Here is a 21788-nt window from a genome sequence, read left to right on the forward strand (position 1 = left end):
CATTTATTCTGTGCTATTTTATAAGCATTCTTTAATATCTATGAGTACGACATATAAATATATATATCCATCTGGATGATAACAGAGATCTCTTATCAATTTATCAGCACAACCACGAATGGCCCGCGCACGAGAGTCGATGATAAAATAAATAATAATGATTAATGAGATTTTACACTATAAAAGTATAAAACATAACATTCAGTGTTTAAATTAGACTTTGTTGTTTTTAAAATACTCACTGCTGTTAGTGAAATAATGTCCATCGTAGATCGTTTCGGCTTTCAAGGCTTCTCGTTACATGCACAATGCGAGTGTGTTGTCTTCGGGTGTTCGTCGATGGTGAACTATGGGACTGCCTGCTAATAGTTAAACACAACCGAAAATATGTCCTGTACACGACTATTGACCAGTTGCCGTTCAGAATGTCGGCTGAACTATGCTCGCTAGGTCTAAACGGTGCTCGGGATCCTATGCCCGCGGTAATGGACGCCAATCGTCTGGAGTTCATCATCAAGACGTTGGAGAACAGTGACTTACTCAAACAATCGGTCGTAAGACACATGAACAGTGTTGCGTCGGTAGACAATAACAACATTTTAGTCGGCTTCAACGACGTCCAGCTGGTTACACCAGAGAAATATAGACTTCCTTACACATGGTATAATTATTATTTTCAAAACATTTGAAAAAAAAAAATTAAAAAACCCAATGTTTGTCAATCTTTTTTTATTTTTTTGAAACATAATACACTTGGCACTTGGTAAGACCAAGAAGTAGTACTTCAGGTGCCGGGTTGCCATCATTCTAAATTACCTAGAATTAATTTTGATAAATAAAAAAGTGCATATACCTAATACTTTTTATACGTAATACATAATAATCATCTACTATTTATTGTTTATTGCTTTAAAAAACTTAACTGTTGTTTTAGGTGTGAACTGTATGAAAAAACTGATACTGAATACAGAGAGCTTGAAAACATAATGGCTTGGTTATCAACTCTCGGTGGAGCTTTCTCATCATTGGGTGATCAGACAGAACACTGTGTAAGTAAAATTTTGATATCTTTGTAAAACTCTATTTTTGATATAACTTCTTTTCTAATTAATTTATATGTCTAATCCTGCATGAGTCTAACATTTGCAAAAATGAAAATATCATAATAATATAAAATATTTAATTTACTTTTAGGCAATTGTTGCAGGAAATATTTCTTTACAACAATTAAGAATAGCAATGCGAATTGGTGATCCTTTGACTGCTGCACGATGTAAGCTGTATGCTGCTATTAGTCTCATGCAACGTGGTTTTTATAAACAAGCTAAACTTATTGTTCAAAATCAATACATGTTTATCAAATCTCAATTGGTTGTTGATGAGCGACTTATCAAAATGTGTTGTGGTATATGGACAAAATTACGTTATGAATGGAATCGAAAAAAATGTTTAAAAAAAAAAAATATAGTACATTTTTACATCAAGTCATAAATTATAACTGAATTAAATTAAAGAGACATATTTATACTATTCCTGCCTTATTTTTGTATATTCATATAAATAATAAGTATTATCAATAAGAAACAATTCCAAACAAGATCTTTTACTTATTAATTTTTCAGCCTATTCATTTTTTTTTTTTAATTAGTATCAATAATATAAATTATATTTATAAAATATTTTCTAGTAATATAAACTTTCGCTCAATTACACTTACTCAAAATATTTATTTCTACTAAAAATACTAATATCAACATTAAACTACTCAGCTTTAAATCTTTTATCAAATCAGTCTGGGCATATAATATCCAGCCAATGTCCTTGAGCTTTTATTCCTTTTTCAAAATTGGAAAACGTAACTGCATGAATTATTTGTCTTTCTTTGTTGGTGGTTAAAGGAAGACCATTAATTTTTTGTTGGATTTCTTCTGTTAAATTTTGTATATCCTGATCCATGCTTAAAGTATACACATATTGCATGACAACAAAAATTTCCATTCCATCTACTTTTTTTTAAATTTCATTTGTGTCAGAAGTTTGCATTTTAACTACCATCTGATATTTTATATTGGACGTGATTTCAAATAAACTTAAAATCCTTAAACTATGTACCATCTCCATGCTTATATCAAATTTTTGCTGGTTTGATAACTGTTGCGCATAAATAAAAGCAACAGAAAGAATCTAAACAAAGTGATTAATAATAATTTGTTTTTTTTTGTACATCATTAATTTCTTTAATTCTGTTTTTAAACTTTAAAGTAGGTAGTACTAAATAAGTCAATAACAAAGTTTGACGATTCAATATCATTAGTAGACAGAGTCAACTTTAAATGTTTATTTCCCATAAACCTAATAAAGGTTTACAAAATGTATTCCATAAATGCTTGATATTAGAATTTTTATAACCAATATAATTTAAAAAAAATCTCTGTCCAAAGATTTTAAAAATCAATCATTATCTTCATTTTGCTACGAATTACAGCTAGTTATCCATACTGGATTGTTTTTATTTATGATACATCTTCTAATATAACTTACTTTATTCATAAAACGTTGGGTTTTTAAAATTGGTGTTTTACATAATGGACACTATTTTAAACATTTTTCCATCATTTTGGTTCATCCATTTTGTTAAAGCTTCAAATTCAATACAGTGTTTACTTCTTCTAAATAAATAAACCTAAAAAGTTTAAAATAATATAGGTACAGAAAAATCACAACTAAATAACAGATTAAAAAAATTTCTATGATTAAAGCCTATATTCTTTGTTATAAAAATTTAATATAACAATATAGTATGTAACAATATTGTTTAGGAATGTACTTTTATGTCAAATCAAATTATTATAATATCAACAAATAAATAATCATTTAAAGTAAATAGTTTAATTTATGAAAATAATAATAACACTAAACTTTCTAAATTTGTAACAAAAAAAAATACAAACACTTCATAGATATTCTTTCAAATTTACTTTGCATTTGGTTTATCTTCATTGCCGAAAATTATTGTAATAAAATCTTCTTCTTGACAAATGCGGCATAGGAGTACATGGTTCACCACAAAAACCTAAACATCCATGCCTACATTTCAATATAACTTGAAGGTTCTAATAAAGTTTTCGATTATATAATTCATGACATTTTCTAGTGCATTTTAAATGTGGACACTTCCATTCACATTTTCCTATTTATAAAATCAGAAATTAATAAATCATAATTTAAAGATAACATTAAATCCATTAGATTGTAGGAATAATAAACTTAAAATGAAATAGGTATATTAGTAATAAATGAAAATTTTTGTTTTTTTAAATTACTTTGCATGGTACCTACACAGGGCTTAACACACGCCCTACTACTAATTGACCACAGTAAGTTCTTAGTATCGTCATTTGATCAGTTGTATATCCTTGTAAAATTAAATACCTAGCAAACATAATTAAAAGTCTAGCTTTATAATTGTTACTTCGGCTTAAAATTTCCTCAACCTAAATACTCGAACAAATTATATTAATTTAATTATATTATGATAGAACACAATAACAGTTATAAGTTATAAGTTATGACATACTTCATTTTCATACCTAAATATTATGATTAAGAAAAAATACATCCTTGGTAACACCACGAATATGCTCTCTGTTATAAACTAAAATATAATTTTTTAATTCATTGCATATTAATGGATATATTAGAGACGCTATTTCAGGGCGCATTCTACGTTGTTCATCAAATGTGTAACAAGGTAGGTACTTCATTATTGACCATAGGTACGTTCAAACACTTCAAACAATGAAATATCAAAATTATAATTTTTTTGCCAACTTGTACACTGCATTATTAAGTCGTAGTTGTTTATGGTCACCTTAAATATAAAAAATAATAAATTATACTCATAATTTGCAGAATCTTTATTTTCATAATATAAATAATAAATACCAATTAAAATTAAATGTTGACTATAAGTGCTTCTAAAACCTCAGTAGCTTCTTCAGACTTCAACAACGATTAAAAATTAAAGTTAATTATAAAATTGATTTTAAAAAAATGATTTAACCATTGATAATGCACATGGGGTAATTATTTAGTATTTACCCCATGCTTATTTTTATTTTGATAATTTTACGATTCAAGTCATAGATACTATTCTACAATCACTATCATAAAATCATGAAAATATAAAAATATATCTTCTTTATTTTTAATTTATAGAATACATACTATATAATTATGTGATAAATAATATATTTTCATTAAAGTAAATATCTACCCATTTATAATATAGATTGGTAGTCAGTAGATAATTAATAAAATGTATAGGTACCTACCTAATATGTAAAAATACTATACTATTTTTTTTCAACGAAAAAATTACCCCATGCACACAGTTATGTGATCTCAAACATGAAACAACGCAGATTATTCAAAAGTTAATAATTTAAATCTTAAATCTTACCAATTGGTGATTCTAATATCCTTCCAGCATTATTTTGTGTTTAGCAGCGTCAAAAGTAGTTAATGCTATAACATGCATAATATTCTTTATAAGCTCTACGTTTTCTAACTCTCTTAATTCAGCATATTGTTTATAAACTTAAGTACCTACCTATACTTTTGTTCATAATTTCTTATTTTTGGATCAAACACAACTCTTTTGTTTTTTCCTCCCAATGGAAATATAAAGACCGTCTTTTTCAAATATTTAATAAATATATATTTTTAATTTATCGTGATAGTTCAATATCAGTATCAGCCATATTCAACACATCTAGAAAATAGTCATATGTACTTTGCATTACACCAAAGTTAAATTTGGCTTCTTCAAATTCGTTTAAAAAATATATATCTATATTTGATATTCTCCATTATCAGATCTAAGCAAGCTTCTTTGATGTCTTCCAATGTTATGCTATAAATAACAATATCTTTATAATTAAGTTCTAAATCTAAATACTCTAGTTCATATAACTTTGCTTCATCATCTTCATCTACTTCTTTTTTAATTTGTCACATCTTTTCTGAATGAAAAACTTTTTATCAACTTATTATTAATTCCAGTTATAAACCCAATTGGGTCTACACTAAAATAATCAAAATCTTGAAATAACCAATAGAGAAGATCCAAAGTTGTTCTAAAAAAAAACAATAATATTTTTTAGGAATGTAATTTTTCAACAATGATAATTCAAATACCTATTCTAGCATTGTCTGAAACAAATTCACTACACTTTATAAAATATTTTATATTATACATAATAGCATTGATTATAAATAGTATTTAGAATCAATAATAATAGTTTTTAGCTCATCTTAGACATTTCTTAGAGCTATATTAATAGTTGCAGATCTTTTGTATAAACGAGTTATATTATTTTAACTGTATTCTTTTATAAATTTTGATTCGGACTGACCTCCAATTCTAACAATTTTGTTTGTAAAATCCAATTTATCTTTCAGAAATTGGTTTAAAGCATGATTTGTGTAGCTATTATTAAAATTGGTTTAGTGAGAATTTTTTCGTAAAAAATTATTTATTATTATTTTCATAATTTTCAGTCGAATGAACGTTTTACCAGTTCCAAGTGGCTCTTATATAACTGTAAATTATTGTGTCAATAATGCTGCTCTAAATGCTCCATATTACATTTTATCAAGTCCTAGCTTTTCTTTAATAGGCCAATTACCATCATTCTGAACTTTGAAAAAAGTTTTAAAACCAATTACATAGGTAGTTCAGGTAGTTGTAATTATTATTAGGTAAATTTTCATTATTATATGGATAATCTATCTTAGTACAAGTTGATATTATATATTTTTCTATTGGGAATTTATAATTATTAATATTTTTAATACTTGTATTGAGCATCTATATGGTTCAAAGAATACCTACTTCATTTTTTACCATGATAAGAGATGCATTAAATAAAGGCGGTGCATCTTCTAATAATTCCACTATTATTTTTCCTTGTGTTAAAATCCCAATCTTTCTTTCTAAAACAATACCCATAAAAAAAGTTCCAAAAATCATTTCCAGAAAATAGCAATAAAGAACCCAAAAAATCGTTTTGCTATTACCAAATTGATTTTTAATTTTTCTTTTTCTTCAAAGTTTACTTGATAGGTAACCATATTTATCATGAACAAAATCATCTTTCTTTTCAAATTTAATATTAGGTACTATAAATATGTATATTATTTATTTTTTTCTGACGTCGATATTGACGTTGATCATTTATTGTTTCTTTATAAAACTGTATACCTTCTCGCAGTAGAGCAATAAAATCTTCCCGTAAGATAAAATTGAACATCTATATAGGTAGTGTTCTACATTTAGATAAGCTTCTTTTAAGATATTAGATCGTAAAAATAGTTCTCCATATTCAAGATCTATTACGCTTGGATATACACAGTTACCTAATTCTCTAAAATTTTCGGGTAGAAGCATGAGTTGGGCAATACTTTTAATTATCTAGGTACTATTTTTTCTTTTGATCTTTATTCTTCTGTTAACTTAGTATCTTTGACTTTTTGTAGCAAATTATTAATTTCAATCATTGTAGCTTCATTAATTTTATTATGATTACTATTAATTTAAATACCATTTAAAGCAATTATATTACTACTTACTATTATTTCCTTTAATTTTTCTTCCGCTGTTTTTGGAAATAATGTAGTCATAGATTGAAATACAACTAAACAATTTTTATAAAATGTATTCAAACTATTGCATCGATTAATATTTTTTTCAGTTGGTGTATTTAGTATATATATTTTTAAATGGTCAAATAATTTATTACACATAAGTTCTGTTAGTAAAAAATGTTTGCTTTGAATTAATTCAGCAGAGCAAATTTTAGCAGAAACTTTTATGAACAAATATATAAATCTAACCGAGTTCTTTATTTTGTTTAAACAAGTCCATGAATCCGTTAACTTTATTTAATATCACAAACACGATTTCAGAAGAGTCCTTAAAACATAATTCTTCGAGTCGCTTGTATCCAAATTTAAAATTAATGTTCGTTATAATTTTATTTTGATTAGTTTTATCATTATATGATTCATTATTAGATGATTTTTGTTTAAATTTCTGTTTTTGGTCAAAGGATAAAAATAAGAACATCTGAATATTCTAGGGGTATCCTTTGGCAGCTCTGAGAATAGTCCTGATCATCCTAATAGGACCATTTATGTACTTACTCTGGACGTATATTTGCTATGCGAGTACAAATTATTAAAACTAATAAATAAAAATATTGTACTCGTAAAATTTAATGGAACTTCCTCATTGGAAAATTTCTGAATCTGCCCCTGAAATAAACCACTGGTAATAAATATTTTCTATGTTATATAAGCTATACATATGAAATATATAATAAATATGCATAATATCGTAATTATTACCTACTGGTTGCTCTTTGAAATTCTTATTAGTATTGAATATACTATGTTGTCACAATATATGTATATACTTGGTGCTATTAGTACTACAATTTAGCGCTTTTTTTTTTCAAAATTCATAAAATGGATTAACGGTTATTACCTGTTTTCAAGAATCAAATAATTTAGTTATGTTGGTACTTCTATCATATCACACATTTTATCACGTTATAACATAACGCATTAGTGCATTACTTAATATTTGGTTGTCAATTTATTGCCATTGAGATTTCAGTTATTTTTCATTCCGGGTGTTTCGACGAAGTTTCACGTTTTTTACTATTTAATACATTTCTTTATTATTGGTATTCCTGAAATATGACTTTATAATTACAATTTTACATTTAAAGTTTTTCGGGCTCTAGAATGTTTGGTAAGTAGTTTGCTTTATTATTGTACGTAAATTAATAATTTATTAAAATAATTATAACTTTTATTATATTTAATTAATCTGTGAACTTAATAATATTTAAATAAACTAATATAATTTATGTATTGTTTTATCCTTATCATGATAGGTTCTGGCTCGGGTGCATTTTCCGGTGGGGCCGGAAACACGTCAGGATTTGGTCAGTCGGCATTTGGCAAGCCCACAGCACCTGCAGTGTTTGGTCAAACAAATACATCATTATTTAATCAGACTACACAGTCTAATACAGGTTTATTTGGATCTACTGCTGCTGCGCCTGCATTTGGTCAAACGCCTACTGCTCAACCAACATTTGGAGGTTAATATTTAGCTAATTTATAAAAGATAAGATAATATAAAAATATTTTATTAGGTTTCAATACTGGTGGAACTTCATTATTTGGAACTCCTACAGCAACATCTGCATCTACAGGAGGGTTGTTTGGCCAACAAAATGCTTCAATGGGAGGAAATACTGGAGGTGGATTATTTGGTTCTAGTAATCCCAATACTTCATTTGGACAGTCAAAACCAGTTGGAACAGGATTCTCTTTTGGAACACCAGTGGCACAGCAAACTGGTAATATATTCGGTACACCTCAAACAAGCACTGCAGGCACTGGAATGTTTGGCGCCTCTACTTCTGGTAATCCATAAACATAATCATAAGGGTTGGGATACATTTAATAGAGTTACCACATTTTATTTAATCTAAAACAAACATTTTTAGTAAAAATTTGTCTAGAAAGTTTTTATTTCTTTCCCATGTTCAATCAATGTTTTAACTTCCAATTTTTGGTAAATTAAATGAAGTATAATTAATAACACAATTTTTTGTGAGAAAATTGATTATGTTTTTTTATAATTGATGCCACTAAGCTCAGAAAATAATTCTAAAATATATTTAGTCAGTTAGTTATCAATTTGATAAACCATGATAAATGGCAACCCTAATTTTTAACTTTAAAAACTCATAAGTTTACCTAAGAAATATAAAACTAATCATTTCCTATTTACATAATTGTATCAGTTGTGACACCTTCAATTAATCTCTATAGGCATTGCCTTTAAGTGTATTACTGTTGGCTTTTAGCATGATGGTAAGCTTGATATATTGAATGTACAAGCATCTGCATATGATAAATCTAATAACAAAAATAAAATATTTTTTTAAATGTTCATTGAAATCCGAGTTGAAATCTAAAATTTAGCAAAAAAATACACATTTATTAAAAAAATAATGATATAGTTATAGCTAAGAATGTTAAAAAATGCAAAATATTATATTTATAATAAGTACGAATAAAATTTTTTATAAAATTAATAATAAAAAATATTAAATATACTGTATTTGTTTTAACTTATTTTTACAATGAATATAGTATTTATTTGAATTACAGTTGCTAAACTTAAGGTATTTTAAATGTATATTATTCATTATATGCAAATATTTTGCAGGTACCTTTGGTGCTACATCAGGATTTGGAGCAACATCTACTGGCGGAACAACCATAAAATTTAATCCTGTGACTGGTACTGATACAATGGTCAGAAATGGTGTAAATCAAACAATTAATACCAGACATCAATCAATAACTGTTATGAAAGAATATGAGTCAAAAATATTTGAGGAACTAAGATTTGAAGATTATTCTGCAAATCGCAAAGTTGGACAACAGGTAACAGTTATCTGGTAACCTAAAAATTAAAATAATTTTATGTTTTGAATATTTTTCCTATTTTTAAAAAAAGTTTATAATTTATGACAAAAATTTAAACTACAATTGTTAACATATTATAACTTAAATTTAAATTTAATTTTTTTCATAGGGTGCTGTTGGCGGTGGAATTTTTGGATCCCCTAAAACATTATTTAGTTCTACAACAACTACAAGCACAGGTTTATTTGGAGCAAATGATAACAAACCACTTTTTGGTACAACATCAACAACACCTGCACTTGGAGGCAAGTTAATTTTTTTTAAGCTTTGATTTGTGGTTAAAAAATTCAATTTAAAATGAAAATATATAGTAAATAATTACTTAATTTGAATGAAACACAAGCGCAATAACATTACTTCGTAAATCATAATTCTTGGTTGATATTTTAAAAAAAAAAAACCTTAGCAAAGTATTCTTAACAGTGCTTTATTAGCTTATAATTTGAAAAACTTAAATATTTCAAAATGATTTTATCTCATCAAATTAAAGCATAAACAGTGTAAATTCAGCCTTTACAGATTAAGGTAAATCATCCATAATGTTTTTATTTTTATTATTAATTGGTATGAAATTAAAATTATTTTATTATATTGTTTGTTTTGATTAAGTGTAAGAGTATGATAATTTTAGATAGATTGTATCTATATCTAAAAACTTGTAGTTTTCATACTGTCATTTATTTGAAATTATATATTGGTACTGTAAGATTTAATTTAGGTATGAATTAAAGTCTTTTTACTTCTATTGTACTTGTATATAAATACATGGATTAAAATTAGTATAAAATAAATAGGATTTGGAAACACTGGTTCTTCAAATGTTTTTGGTGCACAGAATAGCTTATTTGGAAAACCTCAACAAACAACTCCGGCATTTGGTACTCAACCATCTACTCAACCGTTCGGTATGAATACTGCTCAACCAAATATTTTTGGATCAAATACAGCTCAAACAGCTAAACCATTTGGAGGTAATTTTCAAAAAAATTAATTTATAATCAGATTCTTCTAATGAGTTATTTAATTATTTATATGATAAATAATTAAGTTATGTACCTACAATATAATATTAAAAATTTTAATTTATAATCAATCCACTTTTTTCATAATTAGAAATTTCTTTTTCTTTCCTTATCCTAAATGTGTTAAGTATACTAGTTAGTCTATTTGCTTGTAATTTGTGTCTTTGTACACCACTAATTATGCTAGCAATCATCTTACTAGCATAATTAAAACAGCAGCCTATTGTTGTATGCTGTAATTGAATAAGTTCTATTATATGTAGTATTTTTTTTTTTTAAACTCTGGACTATTTCCTAATATTATTGAAATATATCTAACATACTTATGTATTTTAAATACATTTTAATCTAAATTTATATTTAAGTTGCTGCACCTCAGACAAATATATTCGGAAGTACTGCTCCTTCAACTTTTGGTACTCAAACTACAGGATTTGGTCAAACTAGTTTTGGACAACCCAATCAGGTTATTATTGCTTTGTAAAATTTTAGTTTATTCTTTTGAGTTCTATAATAAATTGTAAACATTTTTTTAGAACAACTTATTTGGTCAAAATAAACCAGCATTTGGTCTTGGATCAACACAAACAACAACAGGTTTTGGTTTTGGAACTAACACGTCTACTAGTGCAAATGGTCTTTTTGGAAGTAAGCCTGCTAATACTGGTTTTCAAATGACTACTCCAGCTTTTGGTACAAACAATGCTTTTGGAGCTACATCAACAGCTCAACCAGCTGCTGGTGGCTTATTTGGTTCTAATGCTTTTAATAAAGCACCAACTACATCATTATTTAACCAACCAACAAATCAATCAACAGGTTCTTAAAATAAGTTTTATCTAAATAATAATTTAGGAATTAATTTATATTGAAATTACATAATTTATATTAAACTGTAGGTGTATTTAATAATGCTGCTAAACCAGGAGGGTTATTTGGACAAGGAACTCAAGGAACTGGACTTTTTGGATCATCTAACACGAGTAATTTTAATACAGGTGGTACATCATTTTTTGGTAGTAACCAACCTAGTGGAATTGGACTTTTTGGAAAGTAATTAAGTTTGATAAAAATTAATATATATTGCTTCTGAAACTAAATATAATATTTTAAATTTAGTTCCAATAATGTTCAGCTATCTACCAATCAAGTAACACAAAGTAACCAAATGCAATTACAATTAGATACATTAAAAGCAATGCCATATGGTGATTCACCTTTATTCAAAAGATTTTATAAGGTACTTAAAATAGTACATAATTTTGATCATTTATTTTTATTGAAATTAAATATCTGTTTTAATTAGGATGTATCAAAAGTAGATGATTCATCTCTTGTACGATCACAAAGTGTATCTCTTGAGAAATTTGGTAGTTATAAAGTTTCTCCAATACCAACACCAAAAAGAATACCTCAAATTCGTAGAAATTTCCCTCAATTTAATCGTAAGTCATTGTTTGACGGACTTGAAGAATCTCCACCGGCAATGAAATGCAGAGATAAAGTAGGTGATAATTCACTACTATTTAATGTTTCTCCAAGATCGAGCTGTAAGAAATTAAATTTAAAAAAAGACTACAATGACAGTAGTAAATTAAGTAATGGAAATAGTATGATAATGCATACAAAACCACTTGCCAAGTAATTTATAAATACTTGTAAAAATATATTAAATCTATAAATAATATATTTTATTTTAGATTAGAGTTATATTTTTCTAATAAACAAGTCTCACCAGAAGATAGTTCAAATTCTGTTAATTTGTCTTTAATTGAAGAAAACAATACAATTTCTCAATTAAAAAGTAATAAACAAAACAATTTAAATACTTCAAAAGGAACAGAACCCTATGAAACTTCTCGAAATAATATTACTGGTAAGCAAATTGTCAATTTTATATTTTAATGATACATAAATGTATAATCAATAAAAAAAAGTAAACAAGTGAGTACTGCTCTGCTATACTTTAAGTGTTGAATGGATCACTTTAATGGATATGTTAAATTTAAATTCAATAATATAAAAAAGATATTGATTGGAGACTTTTGAAATGTATTACTAAGTATATTTCATGTTATGTTTTGTAATATTCCTATTAAAGCAATTTATTTAGTTATTAGTAGTTGGTTAGTTTAGGTTTACCATATCAAATTTGCTTTCCAAAATCATCCTCAAAGTTGAAAATCAAAAATTTTTATCATAACACACCAAAAAAATACTCATTGTAAATTCAATATCATTAAAAATATTGGAAATTCATTTTAGTTTAATGTACAGTAGAACTTTGATTATCTGTGTTTGCGATTAACCGTGCCTACTCTTCCGAAAATTTTTAAACATAATACTCGATATCAACAATCGTATTAATGACATTTTTGACGATAACTTCATATTTTAAGCCCTAATAAATTGTTGTATACAATATTATGGATGTATGTATAACATTATTATATATATTTCTAATTAAAATTGAATCAATTTTTTAAAATTTCATTATTATAAAAAGTCTCAATTAACCGTGATTTTCATTTATCCGTGTGACCTTCCCATCATTACCCCAAATAATTGAGGTTCTACTGTATATTCAAATACAAATTTTAAGACCAAGGTATTAGCATAAGCAACTTTTTGTGCAAGTAACTTTAAGTATGAAAATATAAGTATTGTTAAATAAAAAATAAATTCAAAAGCATTACTTGCTTACTGAAAATGTAATGGCAACTTGGAGAAAATAATAAAAATATAAATTTTTACATATTACCTATAGATAGAAAAATAAGATTATTGATTAAACACAAACCTTCAAGCTTAATAATACAGTACTATTTTTTATATTATCCCTAAAAAAAAATTAAAAAGACTTCTTCCGAGGGGGGGAGTTGATCAATTTTTACTTATTGGTGGCTTACCTAAAACAAAAAATCATTCGATAAAAAAAGGCTTCTTAAATTTCTAACGCAGCGCCCCTTTAAAAGTCTTACAATTTGTTGCCTCCTTTCCCCCCCCCCACCCCTAGATACGCCTCTGATAATAAAATTGATTTGATTAACTATATAGTGGGTTTTTCTATTGATAAGTGATAACTAATATTAGTTAATACAAGTTACAATAAATATAAGTCTTATGATAAACTAAAATTTAAAAAAATTAAAAACTTGTGATATATGAATTTTTTTTCTACAACCAAATATCCTAACCTAATCTTAACTATGGCTAAAAAAATACAAATTATTTTTTTATTTATATTTATAAATTAACATACATTATTTCATGTAATGTGTTCAAACCTGGTTTAGATACTGTTGTCATTGATAATCAAGAACCTTCAATTGATTCCAATACTGAAATAGAAGATCATCCTACCGGAATAAAGTTAAGACGTGTTGGATATTATACTATACCGCCCATGAATGAATTGGCAGAATTAATGGATGATGATGGATTATGTTTTGTAGATGGTTTCACAATTGGACGCTATGATTACGGAAATGTATATTTTCCCGATCGTTTTAATGTTGCAGGTCTAGACTTGGATACTATAGGTACGAATATAATTGTTTTAATTTGTCTTTTAAAATTAATAATTAAATAAAATTGTATTATTGTTTCAGTACATATAAGACATAGAGAAATTATAATTTACCAAGATGATGAATTTAAACCCCCGCTAGGGGAGGGATTAAATAGAAAAGCTACTGTTACTTTAGATAGAGTCTGGCCTAATGATAAAACAACGAAACAACCAATTACTAACCCTGATCGTATTGCAGCTACAAATTTTGTCGTTAAACTTCAAAGAGCATGTGCCAAATTAAACACTCAATTCGTAGATTATCGTGCAGACACAGGATCTTGGGTGTTTAATGTTGAACATTTCTCAAAATATGCTCTTATAGATTCCGATGATGAAGACGAGGAAATCATAGTGGATCGTAGTGTTGAATCTAAAACTCTTCCTAAACCAATTTTACAAAAACCTAAAACTATTAAATCAACAGAAAATATTAGCCCAAAACAAAATGTACATATAAATAATTTTTTTTTTTTTTTTGAATTTTCTATTAAGATGTTTTTATTCATATTCCACTTGAACATGTTTAAATAGGTTATGAAACCACTACTAGATCTTTCTGTTGGTCTCGATAGAGCTCAATTACCACATCAGTATTTATTGAAACCAAACTTTCAGCTCTCTGCTGTTAATGATCTAACTAATGATTCACATATCATGCATTATTATGGTATGAATTCTAAAACAATCTGTTTTCTTAAATTTTAAGGTGATTTTTAATTAGAAATATATTATTTTTTTTAGACATAAACAAAGAAAATAGTATTAATGTAACTGCTCAGCTATCTCAACATATGAATTTACAGGCATCAAAAATACAATGCATGAAAGCTTCATTTGATGATATTTTTTATAATGAATTAGAGCTGATGGAACAAGATGATGACACTTATGGTAAAATTGTGCAAATTTAATTTAAAAATACATAATTTATTAATGAATTTATCTTACAGGACAAAAAGATAAATTTGAAGACAAGTTGGAAAAAATCTTAGAAACAATTCCTGAATGCTTGATTAGCCCTAAGACTCAAGATAATATTTCCAAGTCAAAGTCTCTAATTGCTCCAGTAGATAATCAAGTGTCTCCTAAATTTCTCATTACAAAACAAAGTAATTATTTTAAATAATTGACATAATATCATTGAAGAGTGCAGTTTTTAATTTCTCAAAGTTTCATAGTTTTTATTATACATATGAAGTAAATGCTTGTATTTTCATTGATGTGTTTTGAAAACTTGATCTAGACTACCTATTTTTTTTCTCGTATATACCTATTGTAAATTTGACATTCTTTATAACCTACTGAAGATTTTAAACATGTACATATATGTATAATAGGATTTCTAAGGTGTACAATTAGAATTTTCAAATTGCATAGAAATAAAAACTAATCTCATTGTTTATTTTATTTTTTTACTATTAACTGTTTTATTATTATTAGTTATTTGCTTTAGAAAATAAAAATTATGTAGTAAATATATAACCATTGATCACTATATTATTTAGTCTGTGTCTTAAACACTAGAAAATGACTGCTGGTGTACCTTGAACTTCATTTATTGTGTAAACAATGGCTCTCGTTTTACTGTAAGCCCCTCCCCTCTTGTTGTTGCAATCTTGAACAGCAGTGCATCTTATCTTCCATTTACTTAATTATTCAATTTATATTCATATTTTTCAAAACTAATCGACTGATTAATAAAAATAAATTATTTATTACATTTTTAAAATTAATTTAGCTTACTTAAATGACTTCTTTTTTTACTGTATTTAAATTTACCACCATTACAGTTTTACTAATTACTATGTTGAATATTAATATTTTTTAGAAAATAAAGTTGTTCAAGTTGTCGAATTATTAAAACCAGTTTTAACTGCTCCAGTAAGTATATAAATATTTTTAATATATGTTACTTATTCAAGATCTTAATTCATTGTTGATTTATATTTTAATCAATACCTCATATAATTTAACTTAATCTATTTAATGTATACTTAAACAATTATATTTTTAGTTTTGTGGGTTACACTATTTGATTTCTGATTCTTGAATAATTAATTGATTACTGTAGTTTTCTTGTACATAAATTATTATATTTATTCTTTTTTAGCTTCAAACTCAACGGTTCAATTTAATATATGATTGTAATGTTCGGTTACCATTTGAAATAGAACTTAATAACACATGCGAGTCTAGTAAATTGTCATTGTCAAATACTTTATCAATGAAAGTTCCTTGGTCAGGCAATTTAACATTTATTACACTTAATACTAAATCTAAAGGAAGTTGTTTACCATCAAAAGGATTGGATATCGGCTATTTATCAACAGAATTGTCTGGACGTGAAAAAAATGATTACTCTTCTACAATTTTACAGAAATTACAAATTATTACACCTATTCAAACAGAGACATTCATTGTAAGTCAAGTTATAACTTATGTACTTACATTACTTAAATTAATTCACAATATGAATTGATAATAAAATTGTTTTATTTTAGGAATTATTAACTGAACATTTAGAAATTTGTATGCTGAATAGTAACTGTGATACTGAAAACAACAACATTCCGTACTTTTATCCAACATTTGGAGTTGATGCATTACATTCTCATTGTTATTTGTTATCTCATTTCTCTGAACTACCTGAAGAAGAACACTATGCTCATGTATGGGAGTTAATTAAAGCATTATGGGGAGATCCAGAAAATCTGTATACGAAAGACTATCCTCAAGAACATGTATATAACATGGCTAGACGTCAGGCAGTGTCTGATTGGCTAGAAAATGTATTAGAAAAATCAGTCGATTCAAATAATGCTGACAATAATGTCTCTAAAAAAATATTAAATCTAGTTTCAGTACATAAAATTATGGAAGCTTGTGATTTAGCAATTTCTAATAGTATGTAGCATAATTATTATTAAACTTTGAATAATTATATTTATTTAATTTCATTACTATTGTTTTAGATGAATTCAATTTAGCTATGTTATTAGCACAATTAGGAAGTGAAAATTCTGTCCGATGTTGCATTCAACGACAACTTTGGCAATGGTTCAACAGCAAAGCTGATCTGTTCATAGATATTGATCACCTCAAATTATACACCTTGATTTCAGGTCAACCTTTATTTGATTCCAATCAAGGAATAGTTAACGTCTGTGAAAATTTAAACTGGATAAGAGCTTTTGCTATACATATGTGGTATGTATAATGTATGATAGGTTATGTTTATTTATTAACTCAGAATACATTTTCTAAAATTCAATATATTATTAAATTACAGGTACATCCAACCTCCATCTAGTACTATTAGAGATGTACTAGATGCGTATCAAAATTCATTTGAAAGCGACGATGCTTATGCTTTCAAACCATATAAGACTTATGATGGAATTATTGATATTGATGATAAATTTGCTACTTATGATGTTTGTTATCATTTAATGAAACTTTACACCGATTCAGCATATCAAATGGACAAAATTATAAATCCATTTACACATACACGAGATCCAATGGATTTTAATTTTAGTTGGCTTCTGTACAACACATTACAATCACTTGGCTATACACAAATGTCTGAAACATATGCTAATCAATTACATATAAATTTTGCTTCGCAGTTGGTATCGCATGGACAGTGGCAATGGGCTGTATTTGTTCTTATGCATATAAAAGATGAACAATTGTAATATATCCATGTCTTAAGATTATAACGTTTATTAACAATTTATTGTTTGTTCCAGGAGAGAAAGTTTAGTTGAAGAGGTTATTGGAAGAAATGTTGAATCACCCATTAGCAATATCAATGACATCATTCTTTCTGACAAAGAAATCTTTGTAATAGAAAAGTTAAATGTTAAAGAAGTAATAATATATAATGCAAAGGCTATTTTGGCTGTGACTCAAAAAAAAGTATGCTATAATCATTGTAAAAGAGTTTTAAGTTAAAATTGAGTTATTTCAGTTTTTTTATAATTTAAATTTATTGATTTTAGATATTTAGAAGCTACCATTTGTTATTTAAAAGCTGAACAATGGCAAGAAGCTCACAATATACTTAAAAATCACTTATTTGCAAACTATTTGCTTCAAAAAAGTATACATTTTTTTTTTTAAATACATTTTTACCATTTTTAATTTTTTCTATTTTCATTTAAGATGGCCAAAAAACTCTAAAACATTTACTTAGTTGGTTAATAGATGGTTCAAAAGTAGATGGATCAATACCAACAAACTTGCAAGATAGTTCAACTATTTTAGAATATTTAAATTTAAGTAAGACACTAAGTAAAATGTCTATTGAAAAATCGATACCACTCATTGTTATATTATGTGATCGAGTATCAAGTTTGCCTGAAACTACAGTTAAAGAAAGGTAATATAATTATACACAACATTATATGAAACTATTGTAAACTCAACAGTTTCAAACTTTTACGTTAAATATTGTTTTTTTTTTTTTTTTTAGAATGATAAAAACTGAATTGTCTAATTTTATAACTCGAAAAATTGGACAAATGGTATCAAAAGTAGAAACATCAAATTATAAGATTTTTAGACCCTTAATTCTACCTTTGAATAAGTTAACAAGAACAGAAGATTACACAACAGAAGAATTAATTCTTAGCTTATCGAATTATGTATAAATTTTATATTGAGTATTTTTATCATTATTTTTTTTTAATGTCCAATTATAATATTTCAGTTCAATAAATTACAAATATTTTGTATATACTTTATCATATTAAAGTTTTTTTTTAATTATTATTTTGATAGTATAAAATAATACTGTTTTGGATGTTATTTTATTAGTTATAATTAAACATAAATATGACAGAACTATGAACATACAAATAACTGTAATCTTAAACTTGCGAATAATTTAAAAGATGTTAATAAACTGATTAATTTTGAAAAATAATATTTTTGTTTTTAAATAATATAATGGTTAAATTAATAAATAATTAAATAAAAAAGAAGCATTTATTAGCGTTTCATATTAATAATTTAAATGTTTATTGTTTAGCTTTAGCTGCCTGTCGTCGTTTTACATCCCAGTTGTAAACTCTGGCCATATTAACCTCAGTTGTAGTGAACTGATCCCTGAAAAAAAAAGTATAAACAATTTACACAAGAAAACCAAACATTATTTATTAAACTAATAAATTAAATATATATATACCTAAGAAAATCTAGATCATCATCGACTTGCCCCATGTTATCAGTGGCCAATTGTATATTTCTTGAGATAAGTTCAGTGGCATCATCTAGATTATACTCCAACATGACATTAGCCTATAATAAATAAATAATTATCTATGATTTAATTTATTGATTAATTCAAAAATTAAATTATTAAAAAATAATAATTACACCAAGCCAAAGATACACATTATCAGTTGCTTGTATGTGAGCTTTGGCATAAACATCATCAGATAATAAAAAGTCTGTCTTCAACTGTTGTCCTTTATGAGCTTTCATTGTTTGAATCATCTCCAGTGTATTTTCTAAATCTGGTAATTGTGATTGTAATCTGTATTAATAAATTAAATACAAGATATTTACAAATAATTCTTGATGTTAAAAACAACATTTTTATGTTAACTTTTAACCAAGTTAAGAGAATATGCTATATGTTTATACTGTGCAATACAGTAAAATTTCACAATGCAAAACCAAAATTTTACGAGTATGTCTAAGTTATTTATAAAGTCTTAACATTAATGGCCAAATTTAAAAAACAGAACATTTTTGAGATAATATAATACAAATTGTAAAATAATGTTTTAAAATTAAAAAATATTCACTTCTTCATACTTTATGATAGGTGTTTTATTTCAATATTAGATGCAACAATTTTGATTTTGCATAATCAATTATTATAATTAATAATAATTCAACAATTCAACTATAAAAACCTTAAAATGTATTATAGATATAAATTAATCATTTAATCTATTAGATAATTACAATTTGTAAATATCATAATTAAAACTTTACTATATAATAAAAAGAAAAAAAATCAAATAATTTTTAGCGCCCTACACGATGTAATTTTTAAATTGATGAAATAATCATAATACCTTACTCAAATAGAAGTAGTGCCAATAAATAGATTTAGAGAGTCTAATACTCTAATAGTTAATATAGCACTGAAAATAAACATTATAAGAACAATCTGAATAATAGTATAGCTATTTCAAATTGAAGAAAAAACATCTAACACATCTACATTATTGGTTCACAAAAATCAATTGATTATACAATGTTAATCTCTACTGCAAATATCTTAATATGAAAAATAAATGTTACATTAGAAGAAAAAATCCCAGGCATAAACTTTAATTTACAAAAATAAGTAATTATTACATATTATAGTAAATAATTGGTGTTGACAATATTTAGAATACTAAATTGCCAAATTGTTAATTTTTTTTTTATCCTTTTTAAGTAAAACAATACAATAAAAATGTTATACTTAACCTTTTTCTCTTTGTAATTAAATTATATTCAAAAAATTTATATTTGCTATGTTGCTCATCCAATCTTTTAAGTACATCTTCAACGCTACTATTTTCTGATTTTTCCATAAACTTATCTACATCGTCCTGTATAAAAAAAATGTTGTTAGCATTTATAAAAATATTAACTACATACTATATTATTTAGATTGAACAGTTAAAATTGAAACATTCACAAACCACAAACACTGCTGATGGTATTCGAGGATTATTTTCTTGTTTGTTACCTTCTTTTTCCATACTTATAAAATTAAATATATCTTAAGTAAATACTAAAATTGTTCAAAATGTATGCAAGATATTTCACGACTCTAAATATAAATTCATCGATCTCGAGTACTCGCCACTCGGGAGTCGGGTTGAAATACTTGAAATTTCGAAAACTAATATCAAAATCAAATTATCAAAATTTTCTAACCTTAAATTTAACAATAAATTATTGCATGGAAGATCAGAGAACAATATCTATCTCGTGTTATCTTTTAAAAAATGAATTTTTCGATAAGAAATCTTGAAAATAATTATTCATATACCTATTCATTCTTATTTTTTTTTCGCTTTTTCAATTTTTGAACAGTCTTACTAACTTAACTGCTTAACTCTTTAGTCTTTACGGTCAAACCAAATAGGAGCTAGATTATTGCAAGTTGGATTTATTATATATTTATGTAGGTATATAACAATTAACATGGCCACAGACTATATTAAAATAGTATAATAATTAATAACATAGTCTGTAAACTATGGGAACAGCCCATAAATAATAGGTATATAGATATCTATATACCTATCTAAATTAATAATTATTAATTATTTTTCATAACCATGTTATTTAGATATTTTTATTATAGCATTAAAATATAAACTGGAAAACTAGGTAGGTACCTAATGGAAATCGATTCTCATTTACGGTAAATTAGTGCCAACCATTTTCATTTTACATAATAATATTTATTTATAAGTCTTAATTAAACTAAAATCACTATTTTGAATAATTTGTACCTATTATTAGTTGAAGAATAAGGTTTATGGTATTGACCTCAATATTGCACCAAATAGAAATACCTACTACCTAGTGAACTTAGC

At 26.0% G+C, this 21788-nt stretch overlaps 3 protein-coding genes across 4 annotated transcripts; 2 read left to right on the forward strand and 1 right to left on the reverse strand.

Annotated features, from left to right (window-relative positions):
• The first annotated feature begins 257 nt into the window (after positions 1-257).
• On the forward strand, positions 258-1598 carry LOC112601803 (uncharacterized protein F58A4.6). Its single transcript, XM_025349586.1, has 3 exons — positions 258-661; positions 935-1049; positions 1195-1598. The coding sequence occupies exons 1-3, from the start codon at positions 309-311 to the stop codon at positions 1489-1491; spliced, it is 765 nt and encodes a 254-aa protein (XP_025205371.1). The 5' UTR covers positions 258-308; the 3' UTR covers positions 1492-1598.
• A 6064-nt stretch (positions 1599-7662) lies between these two features.
• LOC112601606 (nuclear pore complex protein Nup98-Nup96) lies at positions 7663-18886 on the forward strand. 2 transcript variants are annotated; one of them, XM_025349311.1, is made up of 26 exons: positions 7663-7819; positions 7965-8174; positions 8229-8501; positions 9314-9534; positions 9686-9821; positions 10371-10547; positions 10964-11064; positions 11135-11417; positions 11498-11651; positions 11718-11838; positions 11905-12239; positions 12299-12474; positions 13895-14140; positions 14210-14619; positions 14704-14839; positions 14914-15063; positions 15123-15281; positions 16001-16053; positions 16283-16591; positions 16674-17076; positions 17145-17379; positions 17462-17866; positions 17925-18092; positions 18177-18277; positions 18340-18556; positions 18650-18886. In XM_025349311.1, the coding sequence occupies exons 1-26, from the start codon at positions 7813-7815 to the stop codon at positions 18825-18827; spliced, it is 5364 nt and encodes a 1787-aa protein (XP_025205096.1). In that variant the 5' UTR covers positions 7663-7812; the 3' UTR covers positions 18828-18886. The 2 variants fall into 2 exon arrangements, with proteins under 2 accessions (XP_025205096.1, XP_025205097.1); XM_025349312.1 differs by lacking the exons at positions 18340-18556; positions 18650-18886 and having other exon boundaries at positions 17925-18093; positions 18177-18270.
• A 259-nt stretch (positions 18887-19145) lies between these two features.
• Positions 19146-21103, reverse strand: LOC112601814 (prefoldin subunit 3). The gene is made up of 5 exons (XM_025349604.1): positions 20883-21103; positions 20665-20789; positions 19555-19714; positions 19364-19476; positions 19146-19284 (listed from the first exon to the last, which is right to left on the reverse strand). The coding sequence occupies exons 1-5, from the start codon at positions 20940-20942 to the stop codon at positions 19197-19199; spliced, it is 546 nt and encodes a 181-aa protein (XP_025205389.1). The 5' UTR covers positions 20943-21103; the 3' UTR covers positions 19146-19196.
• Between the last annotated feature and the right edge of the window lie 685 nt (positions 21104-21788).

This window comes from Melanaphis sacchari, unplaced genomic scaffold, assembly GCF_002803265.2.
Source record: "Melanaphis sacchari strain LSU unplaced genomic scaffold, SCAv2.0 Contig7_pilon_pilon, whole genome shotgun sequence".
Taxonomy (NCBI): Eukaryota; Metazoa; Arthropoda; class Insecta; order Hemiptera; family Aphididae; genus Melanaphis; species Melanaphis sacchari.